Here is a 16720-nt window from a genome sequence, read left to right on the forward strand (position 1 = left end):
GCGTGTGGACGGCCGTCTGCTCCCCGAGTCCTCACGTGGCCGTCCCTCTGTGTATGTCCGTGTCCTGACCCCTTCCTATGAGGACCCCGGTCCTATGGGATCAGGATCCAGCCTACTGACCTTGTTTCAGCTTCATCCCCTCTTCAAAGACTCTCATCTCCTAATACAGCCCATACTCTGGTCCTAGGGGTCAGGGACTTCAGTATGTGCCTTTGGGATGTCACGGAATCAGCTCCTAGCTGATTTCAAGCATCTTCTGTAGCTGCATGCAGAGGATGCTCTCAATTTCCCCTTTGTCTTTTTGAAGCTTTCTAATGGCCTATTTTGGTCCCTACATCGGCTTTGGAAATGAAGGGACTTTTCTTCTCCTAGGAAAGTGAAGAGCCTTCAAGTCAACCCAGTTTACATTGGTGAATATTGCAGCTGTTTAAGTCAGCTGGGGAAAAAAAGATACAGGGAGATGAGCTTTGAAAAAAAAACAAAACAAAATATAATATTTTTCCGGACACCCTTTGCATTTAATTAATCCCTTTTATGGTGTCCGTTTTGAGAAAAATTGTACTATAGGTCTGGTTTTACCTCTTTCAAATGTTGTTCAGTCGCTCAGTCGTGTCCGACTCATTGCAATCCCACGGAATGCAGCAAACCAAATTTCCCTGTCCTTCACCACCTCCCAGACTTTGCTCAAACCCATGTCCACTGAGTCGGTGGTGCCATCCAGCCATCTCATCCTCTGTCGTCCCCTTCTCCTCCCGCCTTCAATCTTTCCCAGCCTCAGGGTCTTTTCCGAGGAGTCAGGTCTCCGCATCAGGTGGTGAAAGTATTGGCGTTTCAGCCTCAGCATCCGTCCTTTCAATGAGTATTCAGGACTGATTTCCTTTCCAGTTAACTAGCAATGAGCAGGGCTTGTGCTCCAATGAAACTTATTTTTTTTTTTTTTACAGCAGGAGATGAACCAGGTTTAGCTTCATGTCCATTGTTCACTGGCCCTAATTTGGGGTCAGTATCTTTTTTTTTTTCCTAACAAAGGGTACTTTTGTTCCTTCCTGCAGACCTTTACAATCTGGTGAGCAGGGTTCCTCCTTCACGGAGCGGATCTGCATTTCGGAGTTTGCCCTTCTCGCCTGACTCGCTGCCCTTGAACTCTTGCTGTGTGGCTTGTATAAAACTCAACCGCCCCCAGACAGAGGTGGAGGGCAAGGCCGATCCACTGAGTCTGCGCCTTGCTTCCTTCAATGGAGTCTTTCCGGATATGCTCGTAGGTCCTCAGTAGGTGGAGACACAACATTAGCAACAGCCTAAGGTCAGGCACGGTCTTCCCTGGGGGCTCAGACGGTAGAGAATCCGCCTGCAATGCAGGAGACCCGCGTTCAACCCCTGCGTGGGGAAGATCCCCTGGAGAAGGGAATGGAAACCCACTCCAGGACTCTTGCCTGGAGAATCCCAAGGACAGAGGAGTCTGGCGGGCTACAGTCCATGGGGTCGCAAAGAGTCGGACACGGCTGAAGCGACCTAATAGACACACATAGTTGGTATACAACGTTGTCTTAAATTCTGGTGTACTGCAGAGTCCTAGAGTTATATTTGTGCATTTATATATTCTTCTGTCAAATTCTTTTCCCCAGTATAGGTTATTACAAGATATTGCATTTAGTTTCCTGTGCGATGCAGTAGGTCCTTGCCTGTGTATCTGTTTTAAATATAATCGTGTCTGTCTACATATGAGCAGAGTTCCCCGGGCTGTCCAGCAGGTCCTTGCTGGTTCTCCATGGTAAACACAGCAGTGTGTCCATGTCCATCCCAGACTCCCTGACTGTCCCTTCCCCCATCCTTCCCCCTGGTGACCATAAGGTTATTACAGAGTATTGAGCACACTTCCCTGTGCTGTCCAGCGCGTCCTTGCTGGTTCTCCATGTTAAATACAGCCGTGTGTCCATGTCCATCCCAGACTCCCTGACTGTCCCTTCCCCCATCCTTCCCCCTGGTGACCATAAAGTTATTACAGAGTATTGAGCACACTTCCCTGTGCTGTCCAGCGCGTCCTTGCTGGTTCTCCATGGTAAATACAGCCGTGTGTCCATGTCCATCCCAGACTCCCTGACTATCCCTTCCCCCACCCTTCCCCCTGGTGACCATAAGGTTATTACAGAGTATTGAGCAGAGTTCCCTGTGCTGTCCAGCAGGTCCTTGCTGGTTCTCCATGTTAAATCCAGCAGTGTGTCCATGTCCATCCCAGACTCCCTGACTATCCCTTCCCCCATCCTTCCCCCTGGTGACCATAAGGTTATTACAGAGTATTGAGCAGAGTTCCCTGTGCTGGCCAGCAGGTCCTTGCTGGTTCTCCATGGTAAATACAGCAGTGTGTCCATGTCCATCCCAGACTCCCTGACTATCCCTTCCCCCATCCTTCGGGCTTCTTTCTCCCTTCCCTGAAGCCTCAGCTACGCCAGCCCTCGATGCCCGCGTGGCCTGACCCTGCCAGGCAGCCTGGCCGCAGATGGCATTTAATTAACATGTCTCACTCACTATGGTTATTTATTTTTTTTCTTTTCCCTTCTACTCCTTCTGATTTTCGCTGCATGCATGTTCGTTTCTTTGCTGTTAAGGTGTCTAATGGTTTACGATGTCTGTCTTCTTCGTGTGTTGTCCCTCTTATCGTTAAAAATATTCATCTTTGTTTCATTTAAAATAAATACAGTTTTAAAAAAATTGCACCCATTTCAGAAACAAGCTCATACACGCCCATGTCCCCCACTCAGCCCTGAGTTCTCTTTCTCGGAGGTGGTGGTCTTTGATGCCTCCAGCATTTAGAGATGGAAGACATGCGTTCTTTCCCCCCGTGCCCCTGGCCCCCGCTTGCAGGAAAAATCTCTGAGCAAACCAGTCATAACCACATAACAATTACTTCTTTCAGGCGCCTGAGTTGCAAATGACTTTTGCAGCTGCATCTTCTTGATGTCTGCTGCTTTGAACTTCTCCAAGGCGGCGGCGGTTTCTAAATCCCTCCCCCGAAGATGTCCTTTGCCACTTTTCGCTTCTCCGTCTCCAGCTGGAGCCAGAAGCGTGTCTGTTCTCCCTGGGTTCACCACCCTGATGCTGGGAGAGATTGAGGGCAGGAAGAGAAGCGGGTGACCGAGGATGAGATGGTCGGATGGCATCACCGACCCAAGGGACGAGAATTTGCAGAAACTCCGGGAGAGGGTGAAGGACAGGGAAACCTGGCGTGCGTGCTACGGTCCACGGGGTCACAGAGTCGGACACTCCGAGGACTGAATTACAACAGTCACCGCTTCTGTCTTACGTGTCTGTGGGACTCCTTGCCTTAAACACTTGTTTTGTTTTGCAGAGGGCGTAGCCTGGATTCATTCAGGGCGCTTGTCAGTAACACAGAACACGTAATATAGAGCAAGATGGTAGGGAATACCGCCAGAGACCCCGAAGGAGCCCACGTCTATGTAATCAGCGTGCGGAAACAGCCGAGAGAGGCAGGATATTTTCATGGAGCCCTGAAAACACTTGGACCCTAGAGAAGGGGTCCCCAGCCTCTGAGATCTAACCCCTGACAATCATTGGTGGAGCCGATGGGCTAATAACGAGACGGAATACACAAGAAAGGTGCTGAGCTTGAATCAGCCTGAAACCATCCCCTTCTCTTCTCCACAAACCTGCTCCCTGCTGTCAAGATGATGGGGACCCCTGCCCTAGAGGGGGCTTCCCTGTTGCTTAGGCGGTAAAGAATCTGCCTGACAACGCAGGAGACCTCAGTTCAATCCCTGGGTCAGGAAGATCCCCTGGAGGAGGGCATGGCGACCCACTCCAGTATCCTTGCCTGGAGAATCCCACGGACAGAGGAGCCTGGCGGGGCTACAGTCCATGGGGTCACAGAGAGTCGGACACGACTGAGCGACTGACCCTTTCTTTTGTTCTGTTTTGTTTATTTTTCTGTTTGGCCCTGCCGTGGCTTGCGGGGTCTTAGGTTCCCCCCACCAGGGATTGCATCCAGGCAGTGAGCGGATGGAGTCCTAACCACGGGACTGCACGCGTTCCCTCATGGTGCTTTTGACAGCTCCAGCCTCCCGTGAGTGAGGAGGGGGGAGTTCACTGGACCAATGGGCTTTGAAAGTTCTGTGTCCAGCGGGACATTTCCATCGACACTTTCAGGCCCACACTGTTCTTGGCATCTCCGTGGTGTTCATGCCATAAGCTGACACCTGTGTGTGCAATCACTGAAAAGTAAGATGCCCCAGAATTGCATACGTGCGTGCGTGTGTGTGTGTGTGCGGGCGTTCAGTCACTCAGTCGTGTCCGACTCTCTGCGACCCCCTGGACTGTTGCCTGCCCGACCCCTCTCCATGGGATTCTCCAGGCAAGGATACTGGAGTGGGTTGCCATTCCCTTCTCCAGGGCATCTTAGCTCCTGCACTGCAGGCAGATTCTTGGAACCACCAGGGAAGCCCCCCCCAGACAAGCACGCTTTAGGCCGATGCAGCCTGAAGAAAGTGTTATCTTCAGCGGATACGCTGAATCAGCCACAGTGGCGCTGAGCTGTTGGCCCAGTCCCAACAGCAGAGACGGAAGCGGACACTTGGCAGGCTTCGGGGTTCACCGGCTCGAGAAAACGTGGTTTCCAGTGGAGCGGTGTGCTTCCTCTGAGTCGCGTGTCTTTCTTTCCCTTCTAGCCGGAAATAGCGACAGCAAAGCCCAGGAGGTCGTGAGGAGGATAAAAGAGGACACGCTCAACGACCAAGGTACCTGACCGGTCTCCCCCAGACAGATGGCGCTTCGGGTTTGCTCTGTGTCCGGGTTCCCGGTGGGGCTGATGGAAGCGGCTTTGGGGAGCGGGGCCGTGTCTCTGCTCTGGAGCTTTTCTTTGAGGGTCTTTGGTCCTCCTTGGCCGGTGCAAAGGTACCCGTGAGGGAGAGTGTTACTGGTGAAATCGGGCCGCGTTTTCATTCCTTGTCTACCCCCAGGGTCCTCCGAGGCCCGTGTCCGCTCAGGAATCTTCGGATGTACCTACCAGCAGGTACATCCGCCTCCTTCCGCTTCTTGTTTGTTGGTTTTTTTTATAAATAGTTTTATTTATCTATTCATGCTTTTTGGCCGCGCTGGGTCTTTGCTGCCGCTCCGGCTTTCTCTGCAGTTGCGGCGGGCGTGGGGTTCCTCTCTCGTTGCGGTGTTCCGGCTTCTCCCTGCGGTGCCTTCTCTTGTTCCCGTGGTGCATGGGCTTAGCTGTCCCCCACGGCCCGTGGGGTCATCCCGCATGAGGGGCTGAATCTGTGCTCCCCGCATCTGAAAAGACCCTGATGCTGGGAGGGATTGGGGGCAGGAGGAGAAGGGGACGACAGAGGATGAGACGGCTGGATGGCGTCACCGACTCGATGGACATGAGTTTGAGCAAGCTCTGGGAGTTGGTGATGGACAGGGAGGTCTGGCGTGCTGCAGTCCACGGGGTCACAGAGAGTCGGACACGACTGAGCGACTGCACAATCACAACTTACCAGAAAAAAAGGAAAAAAAAAAAAACCCCACGCCACCCCAAAATACCAATAAACCCCCAACACAGCATAAACAAGCAGCAAAATGGAAATCGATATGGAAAGTGAAAGTGAAAGTCACTCAGTCGTGTCCAACTCTTTGCAACCCCGCGGTCTACATGAAATTCTCCAGACCAGAATACTGGAGTGGGTAGTCTCTCCCTTCTCCAGGGGATCTTCCCAACCCAGGGATCGAACCCAGGTCTCCCACATTGCAAATGGATTCTTTTACCAGCTGAGCCACCGTGGAAGCCCAACAATACAGGAGTGGGTAGCCTATCCCTTCTCCAGGGCATCTTCCCAACCCAGGGATCGAACCCAGGTCTCCCACATTGCAGGCGGATTCTCTACCAGCTGAGCCACCGTGGAAGCCCAGCAATACTGGAGTGGGTAGCCTATCCCTTCTCCAGGGGATCTTCCTGACCCAGGAATCGAACTGGGGTCTCCTGCGTTGCAGGCAGATTCTTTACCAACTGAGCTATGAGGGAAGCCTAAATGGATATTGCTCTTTAGTGATTACATGCTAATAAAACCTCTCTTATTTGGACCAAATAGTCATGCTAATTTACCAAAAAAACACACAGAAATACTCTGCACCACCCCACAATACCAATGGAAGAAACCCAACTCCACAAAACAAACAGGAAAATGACTTAACAATGTTCCAATGAACCCAATTGGGAACAGATACTGGTTTTGAGTAATTACATGCGGATAAAAGCTCTCTCATTTGGAGCAAACAGTCGTGCTAATTTACCAACAAGAAAAAAAAAAAAAGAGCCACACTTAAAATACCAATAAAACCCCTAGTGCTAGAAAACAAACAGCAAAATGGTTTGCTAGTACTCAGAGGGACTCGGATGGAAATAGCTGAGTGACGTCGGATGGAAATAGCTGAGTGACGTAGTCTTCAGAGGAAGGCGGGGAAGGTCAGCTTGGTTCTTGCACATTTCGCTGGTGACTCACACAAGCCCCGAGGGAACTCCCTGGTCGTGAATCCCAGAAAACGTGCTTCTGTGATTTGCTTTGCTTTGCTTTTTAATATTTATGGTTTGTCCCTGCCGGATCTTAGCTGGGGCAGAGGGACTCTGGGATCCTCGCTGAAGCGTGCGGGAGGTTTCCTTGCAGCGTGTGGGATTCTAGTTCCCTGACCAGGGATGGAACCCAGGCCCCCAGCTTGGGGAGATCGGATTCTTAGCTGCTGAGAACTGCCCTGCACTTTGCTTTTTAAAGGAGGTAGGCGTCCCTTGCTTTGCATCACCGATGTACACCTTTCACCATCAAGAGGCTCTTCCTGGTCAATTGCACACCTTTCCTCATATTCTTTTTTAAAAATGTTTTAGGGTGAAAGTGCATCATGTTCGTTTCAGCGATACAACCCAGCGACTCAGTTACACATATACACGTATTTCTTTTCAGGTTGTTGCCCCATGTTGGTTTCTGAGAGAATATTCAGTAGAATTTCCAGTGCTATGTAGTAGATCCTTGCTGTTTATTCTCTATATAGTGGTGTGTGGGCTTTCCAGGTGGTGCTAATGATAAAGAATCTGCCTGCAATGCCGGAGACGCGGGTTCGATCCCTGGGTCGGGAAGATCCCCTGGAGGAGGGAAATGGCCACCCACTCCAGTATTCTGGCCTTGGAGCGTCCCATGGACAGAGGAGCCCGGCGGGCTACAGTCCAGGGGGTTGCCAGGAGTCGGACGAGTGACCAGACAGCAGCGCCAGCAGAGAAGCCCAAAGACAGCTTCTGGAAGGCAGGAGGAGGAGTCCAGAGGGATTGACTGCAGGTCTCCGAAAAAGGTCTGCAGGAATCCGGTTCCGAGGGGACCGCCTCCGGTTCTCCTCGGCTGTGTGCTTCGACATGGAGCGATTCTTCTGGGTGATGGTTCGCCCGCTGGGTGAAGCTGGCCGGCCAGCCGCAAGGGGTCCGGCAAGGATGCCACGTGCTCAGAGGCAGGCGTGGCCACGCCTCCGTCTTGGAGCTCCCGGGGGAGTGGTCTCCCTGTCTGGGCAATGGGCCGCCCACCCGTGTGTGTCCTGAACCGCCCCCTCCTCGCCTGGAATCCGCCTTCTAGGACTCGCCGGGCTACACTCGGGAGGGCATTCTGCTCTTCCTTTGTTCCAGCCTCACGCTGGCAATCCACTCCTCCGCCCTGTGCCTGCGGATAAGCTCGGGCGTGGGCGGGGCGGGGTGTGGATGGAGCGGCAGGGCGTGGGCTTTTTAGGGCTTTTTAGGACTTGGCCGTCTGCCTGACCCTCGTCCTAGGCGTGGGCGTGTGCCTGCCAGGCTCCTGCCCCGACGTGTCCTCGGAGCGTTCTCATTTCCAGGGCTTGATTGATGTGCCTTTTCAGGCATCCACGTTGGAGACCTTCCGAAGAAGTCCATGTGGCGGCCTGCAATGGCAAGCAATGTCTAAATGATGGCTTCTGCACGTGGGTTTTCCAGGGTGGACTTGTTCTTGGAACCTTCCCTACAGAATGACTTCCCCCATTCAGACCAAATTCCACGATCACCTGCTTGTAAAATGGCACTCGAGATTATGTTAAGATTCCTTCAGGGGCTCTTCAGTCGCTCAGTTGTGTCTGACTCTTTGCGACCCCCATGGACTGTAGCACGCCAGGCCTCCCTGTCCATCACCATCTCCCGGAGCTTGCTCAAACTCACGTCCATCAAGTCGGTGATGCCATCCAACCATCTCATCCTCTGTCGTCCCCTTCCCCTCCTGCCTTCACTCTTTCCCAGCATCAGGGTCTTTTCTGATGAGTCAGCTCTTCGCATCAGGTGGCCAAAGGATTGGAGTTTCAGCTTCAGCATCAGTCCTTCCAAAGAATATTCAGGACTGATTTCCTATAGGATGGACTGGTTGGATCTCCTTGCAGACAGAGTCTTCTCCAGCACCATAGTTCAAAACCATCAATTTTTTGGTGTTCAGCCCATTCTGGGTGTGGGCGGGAGGCTGATACATTTGAGTGGATCCTAAGTTCCAGAGAAGGAAATGGCAACCCACTTCAGTATTCTTACCTGGAGAATCCCACGGATTCTGTTGTAGCCTAGTGGGCTACAGTCCATGGGGTCGCCAAGAGCTGAGCTACTAACAGTGCTAAATTCAGAGAGACGCCGTTATGGGTTACATGGTGGGTGGGGAGGCGATCCCTTCACAAAATATCATCCGTGGATGAGACAGTAAATGAAATGTGCATACAAGGGAATCAGCCATCATGAGGAAGGGAATTCTGGCAGCTGCTTCTACGTGGGTGAAGCTCGAGGTCATGATGACGAGTGAAATAAGCCAGACACAGAGGACAAATTCTGTTGGATTTCCATTTCTAGGACGCCCCTAGAGGAGCGTGGCAGCTCTCGTGGTAAAAGAGATGTGGGTTTGATCCCTGGGTGGAGAAGATCCCCTGGAGGAGGGCATGGCAACCCACTCCAGGATTCTTGCCTGGAGAATCCCATGGACAGAGGAGCCTGGCGGGCTACAGTCCACGGGGTTGCAAAGACTTGGACATGACTGAGCATGCACACACTGGATACAAGAGTCAGATTTATAGAGACAGAAATAGGAGGGTGCGTTCCAGGGATTGCACGAGGGCGCAGGGAGTCAGTGTTTCATGGGGACAGAGTCCCACTTGGGAATGATGGAAAATTCTGCAACTGGATATGGGTGTGTGTCTTTTAATACTTATTTGGCTGCTCTGGGTCTTAATTGAGGCTCTTGGGATCTTCACCTGCAGAATGTGGGACCTAGTTTCCTTGACCAGGGATGGAACCCAGGTCCCCTGCATTGGGAGGTCAGAGTCTTAGCCCCTGGACCACAAGGGAAGTGTCCTGTCCTTTGGTTTTCAGAGGAGGTGGGCATCCCTTCCTTTGTGTCAACGTTCTATGCTTTTCAGCATCAAGAGGGTCTTCCCGGCCAATTTCACACCTCTCCTCATATCATTCTTTTTTCTTTTAAATTTTTAAAATTAGAGTATATCTTGTTAGTTTCAGGTATATCGTGCAGCGATCCAGTTACACGTATACATGTTATTTCTTTTCAGATTCTTTTCCCCTGTTGGTTCTTAGAGAATCTGGAGCGTATTTTCTCTGTGCCTACAGTAGGTCATTGTTGTTTGTTTTATATAGAGTAGTGTGATGGATTCCCAGGCAGTGCCGTTGGTAAAGAACTGGCTCGCCAATACAGGAGACGGGGGTTGCATCCCTGGGTCGGGGAGATCCCCTGGAGCAGGAAATGATAAACCCAGTCTGGTGTTCTTGCCTGGGAAATCCTCTGGACAGAGGAGCCTGGCAGGCTGCAGTCCATGGGGTCCCACAGAATCGGACAGGACTGAGTGACCAAGCAAACGTGCATGCCACTATTCTTCCTATTTACCCCCTGGTCCGTGACCCATCGTCCTGCTGGTCTACCACTTTCTGGCCTGCCCACGCTGTTGCCTTATGTGCCGAAAGCCCTGTAGGTGGAGTCCCCTCCTCCTCCTAGCTCTAGACTTGTGCATGTTTCAGGGAGCGGGGGTGTCTCTCCTCCTTCTCCTGACCTGCTCCCTCTAGACTTCTCGACATCCACAGCAGACCCTGCAGGAGCCGTCCTGAACTCACATGCCTTCTCCTTCCTCCCGCCCCTTCTCCCCACTCAACGACCTCACACATCCTACTGTGGCTTAGCTATGTCACCTCCTCCATAGTCCTCCACACGGTCCCCGGCGCCTTGTGGATGCATCAGAAGTGCCAGCCGGAAGGACATGGTGGTGGAGAGCATCGTGTCCTTTGCGGGACCAGAATGGATGCCAGCCGCCGTGATACTGTGATGGTGGTGATGGTGGTGATGGTGATGGACGGGAAGGCAGATGAGGTGAAGGTGGATGAGGTCAGTGGTGAACATGAGGATTGTGGCCGTGTTGATAATGATCGAGGTGATGGTGATGATGGTGGTGGTGGTGATGATGGAGGTGATGTAGACGGTGACCGTGATGAGGGTGGGATCGCTGATGATGAGCACAGTGATGGCGGTGACGGTGGAGGTGATGTAGACGGTGACCGTGCTGAGGGTGGGATCGTTGATGATGAGCACAGTGATAGCGGTGACGGTGGAGGCGATGTAGACGGTGACAGTGATGAGGGTGGGATCGTTGATGATGAGCACAGTGATGGCGGTGATGGTGGAGGTGATGTAGACGGTGACCGTGATGAGGGTGGGATCGTTGATGATGAGCACAGTGGTGGCGGTGATGGTGGAGGTTATGTAGACGGTGACAGTGATGAGGGTGGGATCGCTGATGATGAGCACAGTGATGGCGGTGACGGTGGAGGTGACGTAGACGGTGACCGTGATGAGGGTGGGATCGCTGATGATGAGCACAGTGGTGGCGGTGACGGTGGAGGTGATGTAGACGGTGACAGTGATGACGGTGGGATCGCTGATGATGAGCACACTGGTGGCGGCGACGGTGGAGGTGATGTAGACGGTGACCGTGATGACGGTGGGATCGCTGATGATGAGCACAGTGGTGGCGGTGACGGTGGAGGTGATGTAGACGGTGACAGTAATGAGGGTGGGATCGTTGATGATGAGCACTGTGCTGGCGGTGACGATGGAGCTGATGTAGACGGTGACAGTGATGATGGTGGGATCGCTGATGATGAGCACAGTGATGGCGGTGATGGTGGAGGTGATGTAGACGGTGACAGTGATGAGGGTGGGATCGCTGATGATGAGCACAGTGATGGCGGTGACGGTGGAGGTGATGTAGCCGGTGACAGTGATGAGGGTGGGATCGTTGATGATGAGCACAGTGATGGCGGTGATGGTGGAGGTGATGTAGACAGTGACAGTGATGAGGGTGGGATCGCCGATGATGAGCACTGTGCTGGCGGTGATGGTGGAGGTGATGTAGACGGTGACCGTGATGAGGGTGGGATCGCTGATGATGAGCACAGTGCTGGCGGTGATGGTGGAGGTGATGTAGACGGTAACCGTGATGATGGTGGGATCGTTGATGATGAGCACAGTGGTGGCGGTGATGGTGGAGGTGATGTAGACAGTGACAGTGATGAGGGTGGGATCGCTGATGATGAGCACAGTGATGGCGGTGACGGTGGAGGTGATGTAGACGGTGACAGTGATGATGGTGGGATCGTTGATGATGAGCACAGTGATGGCGGTGATGGTGGAGGTGATGTAGACGGTGACAGTGATGAGGGTGGGATCGCTGATGATGAGCACAGTGATGGCGGTGATGGTGGAGGTGATGTAGACGGTGACAGTGATGAGGGTGGGATCGCTGATGATGAGCACAGTGATGGCGGTGATGGTGGAGGTGATGTAGACGGTGACCGTGATGAGGGTGGGATCGCCGATGATGACCACAGTGATGGCGGTGACGGTGGAGGTGATGTAGACGGTGACAGTGATGAGGGTGGGATCGCTGATGATGAGCACAGTGCTGGCGGTGACGGTGGAGGTGATGTAGACGGTGACCGTGATGAGGGTGGGATCGTTGATGATGAGCACTGTGCTGGCGGTGACGATGGAGCTGATGTAGACGGTGACAGTGATGATGGTGGGATCGCTGATGATGAGCACAGTGATGGCGGTGATGGTGGAGGTGATGTAGACGGTGACAGTGATGAGGGTGGGATCGCTGATGATGAGCACAGTGATGGCGGTGACGGTGGAGGTGATGTAGCCGGTGACAGTGATGAGGGTGGGATCGTTGATGATGAGCACAGTGATGGCGGTGATGGTGGAGGTGATGTAGACAGTGACAGTGATGAGGGTGGGATCGCCGATGATGAGCACTGTGCTGGCGGTGATGGTGGAGGTGATGTAGACGGTGACAGTGATGAGGGTGGGATCGTTGATGATGAGCACAGTGGTGGCGGTGACGGTGGAGGTGATGTAGATGGCGACAGTGATGAGGGTGGGATCGCTGATGATGAGCACAGTGATGGCGGTGACGGTGGAGGTGATGTAGACGGTGACCGTGATGATGGTGGGATCGCTGATGATGAGCACTGTGCTGGCGGTGACGATGGAGCTGATGTAGACGGTGACAGTGATGATGGTGGGATCGCTGATGATGAGCACAGTGCTGGCGGTGATGGTGGAGGTGATGTAGACGGTGACAGTGATGAGGGTGGGATCGTTGATGATGAGCACAGTGCTGGCGGTGATGGTGGAGGTGATGTAGACGGTAACCGTGATGATGGTGGGATCGTTGATGATGAGCACAGTGGTGGCGGTGATGGTGGAGGTGATGTAGACAGTGACAGTGATGAGGGTGGGATCGCTGATGATGAGCACAGTGATGGCGGTGACGGTGGAGGTGATGTAGACGGTGACAGTGATGATGGTGGGATCGTTGATGATGAGCACAGTGATGGCGGTGATGGTGGAGGTGATGTAGACGGTGACAGTGATGAGGGTGGGATCGCTGATGATGAGCACAGTGATGGCGGTGATGGTGGAGGTGATGTAGACGGTGACCGTGATGAGGGTGGGATCGCTGATGATGAGCACAGTGATGGCGGTGATGGTGGAGGTGATGTAGACGGTGACCGTGATGAGGGTGGGATCGCCGATGATGACCACAGTGATGGCGGTGACGGTGGAGGTGATGTAGACGGTGACAGTGATGAGGGTGGGATCGCCGATGATGAGCACAGAAATGGCGGTGACGGTGGAGGTGATGTAGACGGTGACAGTGATGAGGGTGGGATCGCTGATGATGAGCACAGTGATGGCGGTGACGATGGAGGTGATGTAGACGGTGACAGTGATGAGGGTGGGATCGCTGATGATGAGCACAGTGATGGCGGTGACGGTGGAGGTGATGTAGACGGTGACCGTGATGAGGGTGGGATCGCTGATGATGAGCACAGTGATGGCGGTGACGATGGAGGTGATGTAGACGGTGACCGTGATGACGGTGGGATCGCTGATGATGAGCACAGTGGTGGCGGTGACGGTGGAGGTGATGTAGACGGTGACCGTGATGAGGGTGGGATCGCTGATGATGAGCACAGTGGTGGCGGTGACGGTGGAGGTGATGTAGACGGTGACCGTGATGAGGGTGGGATCGCTGATGATGAGCACAGTGATGGCGGTGACGGTGGAGGTGATGTAGACGGTGACCGTGATGAGGGTGGGATCGCTGATGATGAGCACAGTGATGGCGGTGACGGTGGAGGTGATGTAGACGGCGACCGTGATGAGGGTGGGATCGCTGATGATGAGCACAGTGATGGCGGTGACGGTGGAGGTGATGTAGACGGTGACCGTGATGACGGTGGGATCGCTGATGATGAGCACAGTGATGGCGGTGACGATGGAGGTGATGTAGACGGTGACCGTGATGAGGGTGGGATCGCTGATGATGAGCACAGTGATGGCGGTGACGGTGGAGGTGATGTAGACGGTGACCGTGATGAGGGTGGGATCGCTGATGATGAGCACAGTGATGGCGGTGACGGTGGAGGTGATGTAGACGGTGACCGTGATGAGGGTGGGATCGCTGATGATGAGCACTGTGCTGGCGGTGACGGTGGAGGTGATGTAGACGGTGACAGTGATGAGGGTGGGATCGCTGATGATGAGCACAGTGATGGCGGTGACGATGGAGGTGATGTAGACGGCGACCGTGATGAGGGTGGGATCGTTGATGATGAGCACTGTGATGGCGGTGACGATCGAGGTGATGTAGACGGTGACAGTGATGATGGTGGGATCGCTGATGATGAGCACAGTGATGGCGGTGACGGTGGAGGTGATGTAGACGGCGACAGTGATGAGGGTGGGATCGCTGATGATGAGCACAGTGATGGCGGTGACGGTGGAGGTGATGTAGACGGCGACAGTGATGAGGGTGGGATCGCTGATGATGAGCACAGTGATGGCGGTGATGGTGGAGGTGATGTAGACGGCGACAGTGATGAGGGTGGGATCGCTGATGATGAGCACAGTGATGGCGGTGATGGTGGAGGTGATGTAGACGGTGACAGTGATGAGGGTGGGATCGTTGATGATGAGCACAGTGATGGCGGTGATGGTGGAGGTGAAGTAGACGGCGACACTGATGACGGTGGGATCGCTGATGATGAGCACTGTGCTGGCGGTGATGGTGGAGGTGATGTAGACGGTGACAGTGATGAGGGTGGGATCGTTGATGATGAGCACAGTGGTGGCGGTGACGGTGGAGGTGATGTAGACGGTGACCGTGATGAGGGTGGGATCGCTGATGATGAGCACTGTGCTGGCGGTGACGGTGGAGGTGATGTAGACGGTGACAGTGATGAGGGTGGGATCGTTGATGATGAGCACAGTGGTGGCGGTGATGGTGGAGGTGATGTAGACAGTGACAGTGATGAGGGTGGGATCGTTGATGATGAGCACAGTGATGGCGGTGATGGTGGAGGTGAAGTAGACGGTGACAGTGATGAGGGTGGGATCGCTGATGATGAGCACAGTGGTGGCGGTGATGGTGGAGGTGATGTAGACGGTGACAGTGATGAGGGTGGGATCGTTGATGATGAGCACAGTGGTGGCGGTGACGGTGGAGGTGATGTAGACGGTGACCGTGATGAGGGTGGGATCGCTGATGATGAGCACTGTGCTGGCGGTGACGGTGGAGGTGATGTAGACGGTGACAGTGATGAGGGTGGGATCGCTGATGATGAGCACAGTGATGGCGGTGATGATGGAGGTGATGTAGACGGTGACAGTGATGATGGTGGGATCATTGATGATGAGAACAGTGATGGCGGTGACGGTGGAGGTGATGTAGACGGTGACCGTGATGAGGGTGGGATCGCTGATGATGAGCACAGTGATGGCGGTGACGGTGGAGGTGATGTAGACGGTGACCGTGATGAGGGTGGGATCGCTGATGATGAGCACAGTGATGGCGGTGACGATGGAGGTGATGTAGACGGTGACAGTGATGAGGGTGGGATCGCTGATGATGAGCACAGTGATGGCGGTGACGATGGAGGTGATGTAGACGGCGACAGTGATGACGGTGGGATCGCTGATGATGAGCACAGTGATGGCGGTGACGGTGGAGGTGATGTAGACGGCGACCGTGATGACGGTGGGATCGCTGACGATGAGCACAGTGATGGCGGTGATGGTGGAGGTGATGTAGACGGTGACCGTGATGAGGGTGGGATCGCTGACGATGAGCACAGTGATGGCGGTGATGGTGGAGGTGATGTAGACGGTGACAGTGATGAGGGTGGGATCGCTGATGATGAGCACAGTGGTGGCGGTGATGGTGGAGGTGATGTAGACGGTGACCGTGATGAGGGTGGGATCGTTGATGATGAGCACAGTGATGGCGGTGATGGTGGAGGTGATGTAGACGGTGACCGTGATGAGGGTGGGATCGCTGATGATGAGCACAGTGATGGCGGTGACGGTGGAGGTGATGTAGACGGCGACAGTGATGAGGGTGGGATCGCTGATGATGAGCACAGTGGTGGCGGTGACGATGGAGGTGATGTAGACGGTGACAGTGATGACGGTGGGATCGCTGATGATGAGCACAGTGGTGGCGGTGACGGTGGAGGTGATGTAGACGGTGACAGTGATGAGGGTGGGATCGTTGATGATGAGCACAGTGGTGGCGGTGACGGTGGAGGTGATGTAGACGGTGACCGTGATGATGGTGGAATCGTTGATGATGAGCACAGTGGTGGCGGCGATGGTGGAGGTGATGTAGACGGTGACAGTGATGAGGGTGGGATCGCTGATGATGAGCACAGTGATGGCGGTGACGATGGAGGTGATGTAGACGGTGACCGTGATGACGGTGGGATCGCTGATGATGAGCACAGTGGTGGCGGTGACGGTGGAGGTGATGTAGACGGTGACCGTGATGAGGGTGGGATCGCTGATGATGAGCACAGTGGTGGCGGTGACGGTGGAGGTGATGTAGACTGTGACCGTGATGAGGGTGGGATCGTTGATGATGAGCACTGTGCTGGCAGTGATGGTGGAGGTGATATAGACGGTGACCGTGATGAGGGTGGGATCGTTGATGATGAGCACAGTGCTGGCGGCGATGGTGGAGGTGATGTAGACGGTGACAGTGATGAGGGTGGGATCGCTGATGATGAGCACTGTGCTGGCGGCGACGGTGGAGGTGATGTAGACGGTGACAGTGATGACGGTGGGATCGCTGATGATGA

General features: G+C 53.9%; 1 protein-coding gene across 1 annotated transcript in view; it reads left to right on the forward strand.

Moving 5' to 3' along the window:
• Window positions 1–16720, forward strand: part of DHRSX (dehydrogenase/reductase X-linked) — a 171001-nt gene that overhangs the window by 39123 nt on the left and 115158 nt on the right. The window contains exon 3 of the mRNA XM_043895364.1: window positions 4680–4748. Within this exon, the coding sequence (XP_043751299.1) occupies window positions 4680–4748 (69 nt within the window). The remainder of the gene's footprint in view (window positions 1–4679; window positions 4749–16720) is intronic.

The sequence above is a fragment of the Cervus elaphus genome, chromosome X (genome assembly GCF_910594005.1).
Source record: "Cervus elaphus chromosome X, mCerEla1.1, whole genome shotgun sequence".
In the NCBI taxonomy this organism is placed as follows: domain Eukaryota; kingdom Metazoa; phylum Chordata; class Mammalia; order Artiodactyla; family Cervidae; genus Cervus; species Cervus elaphus.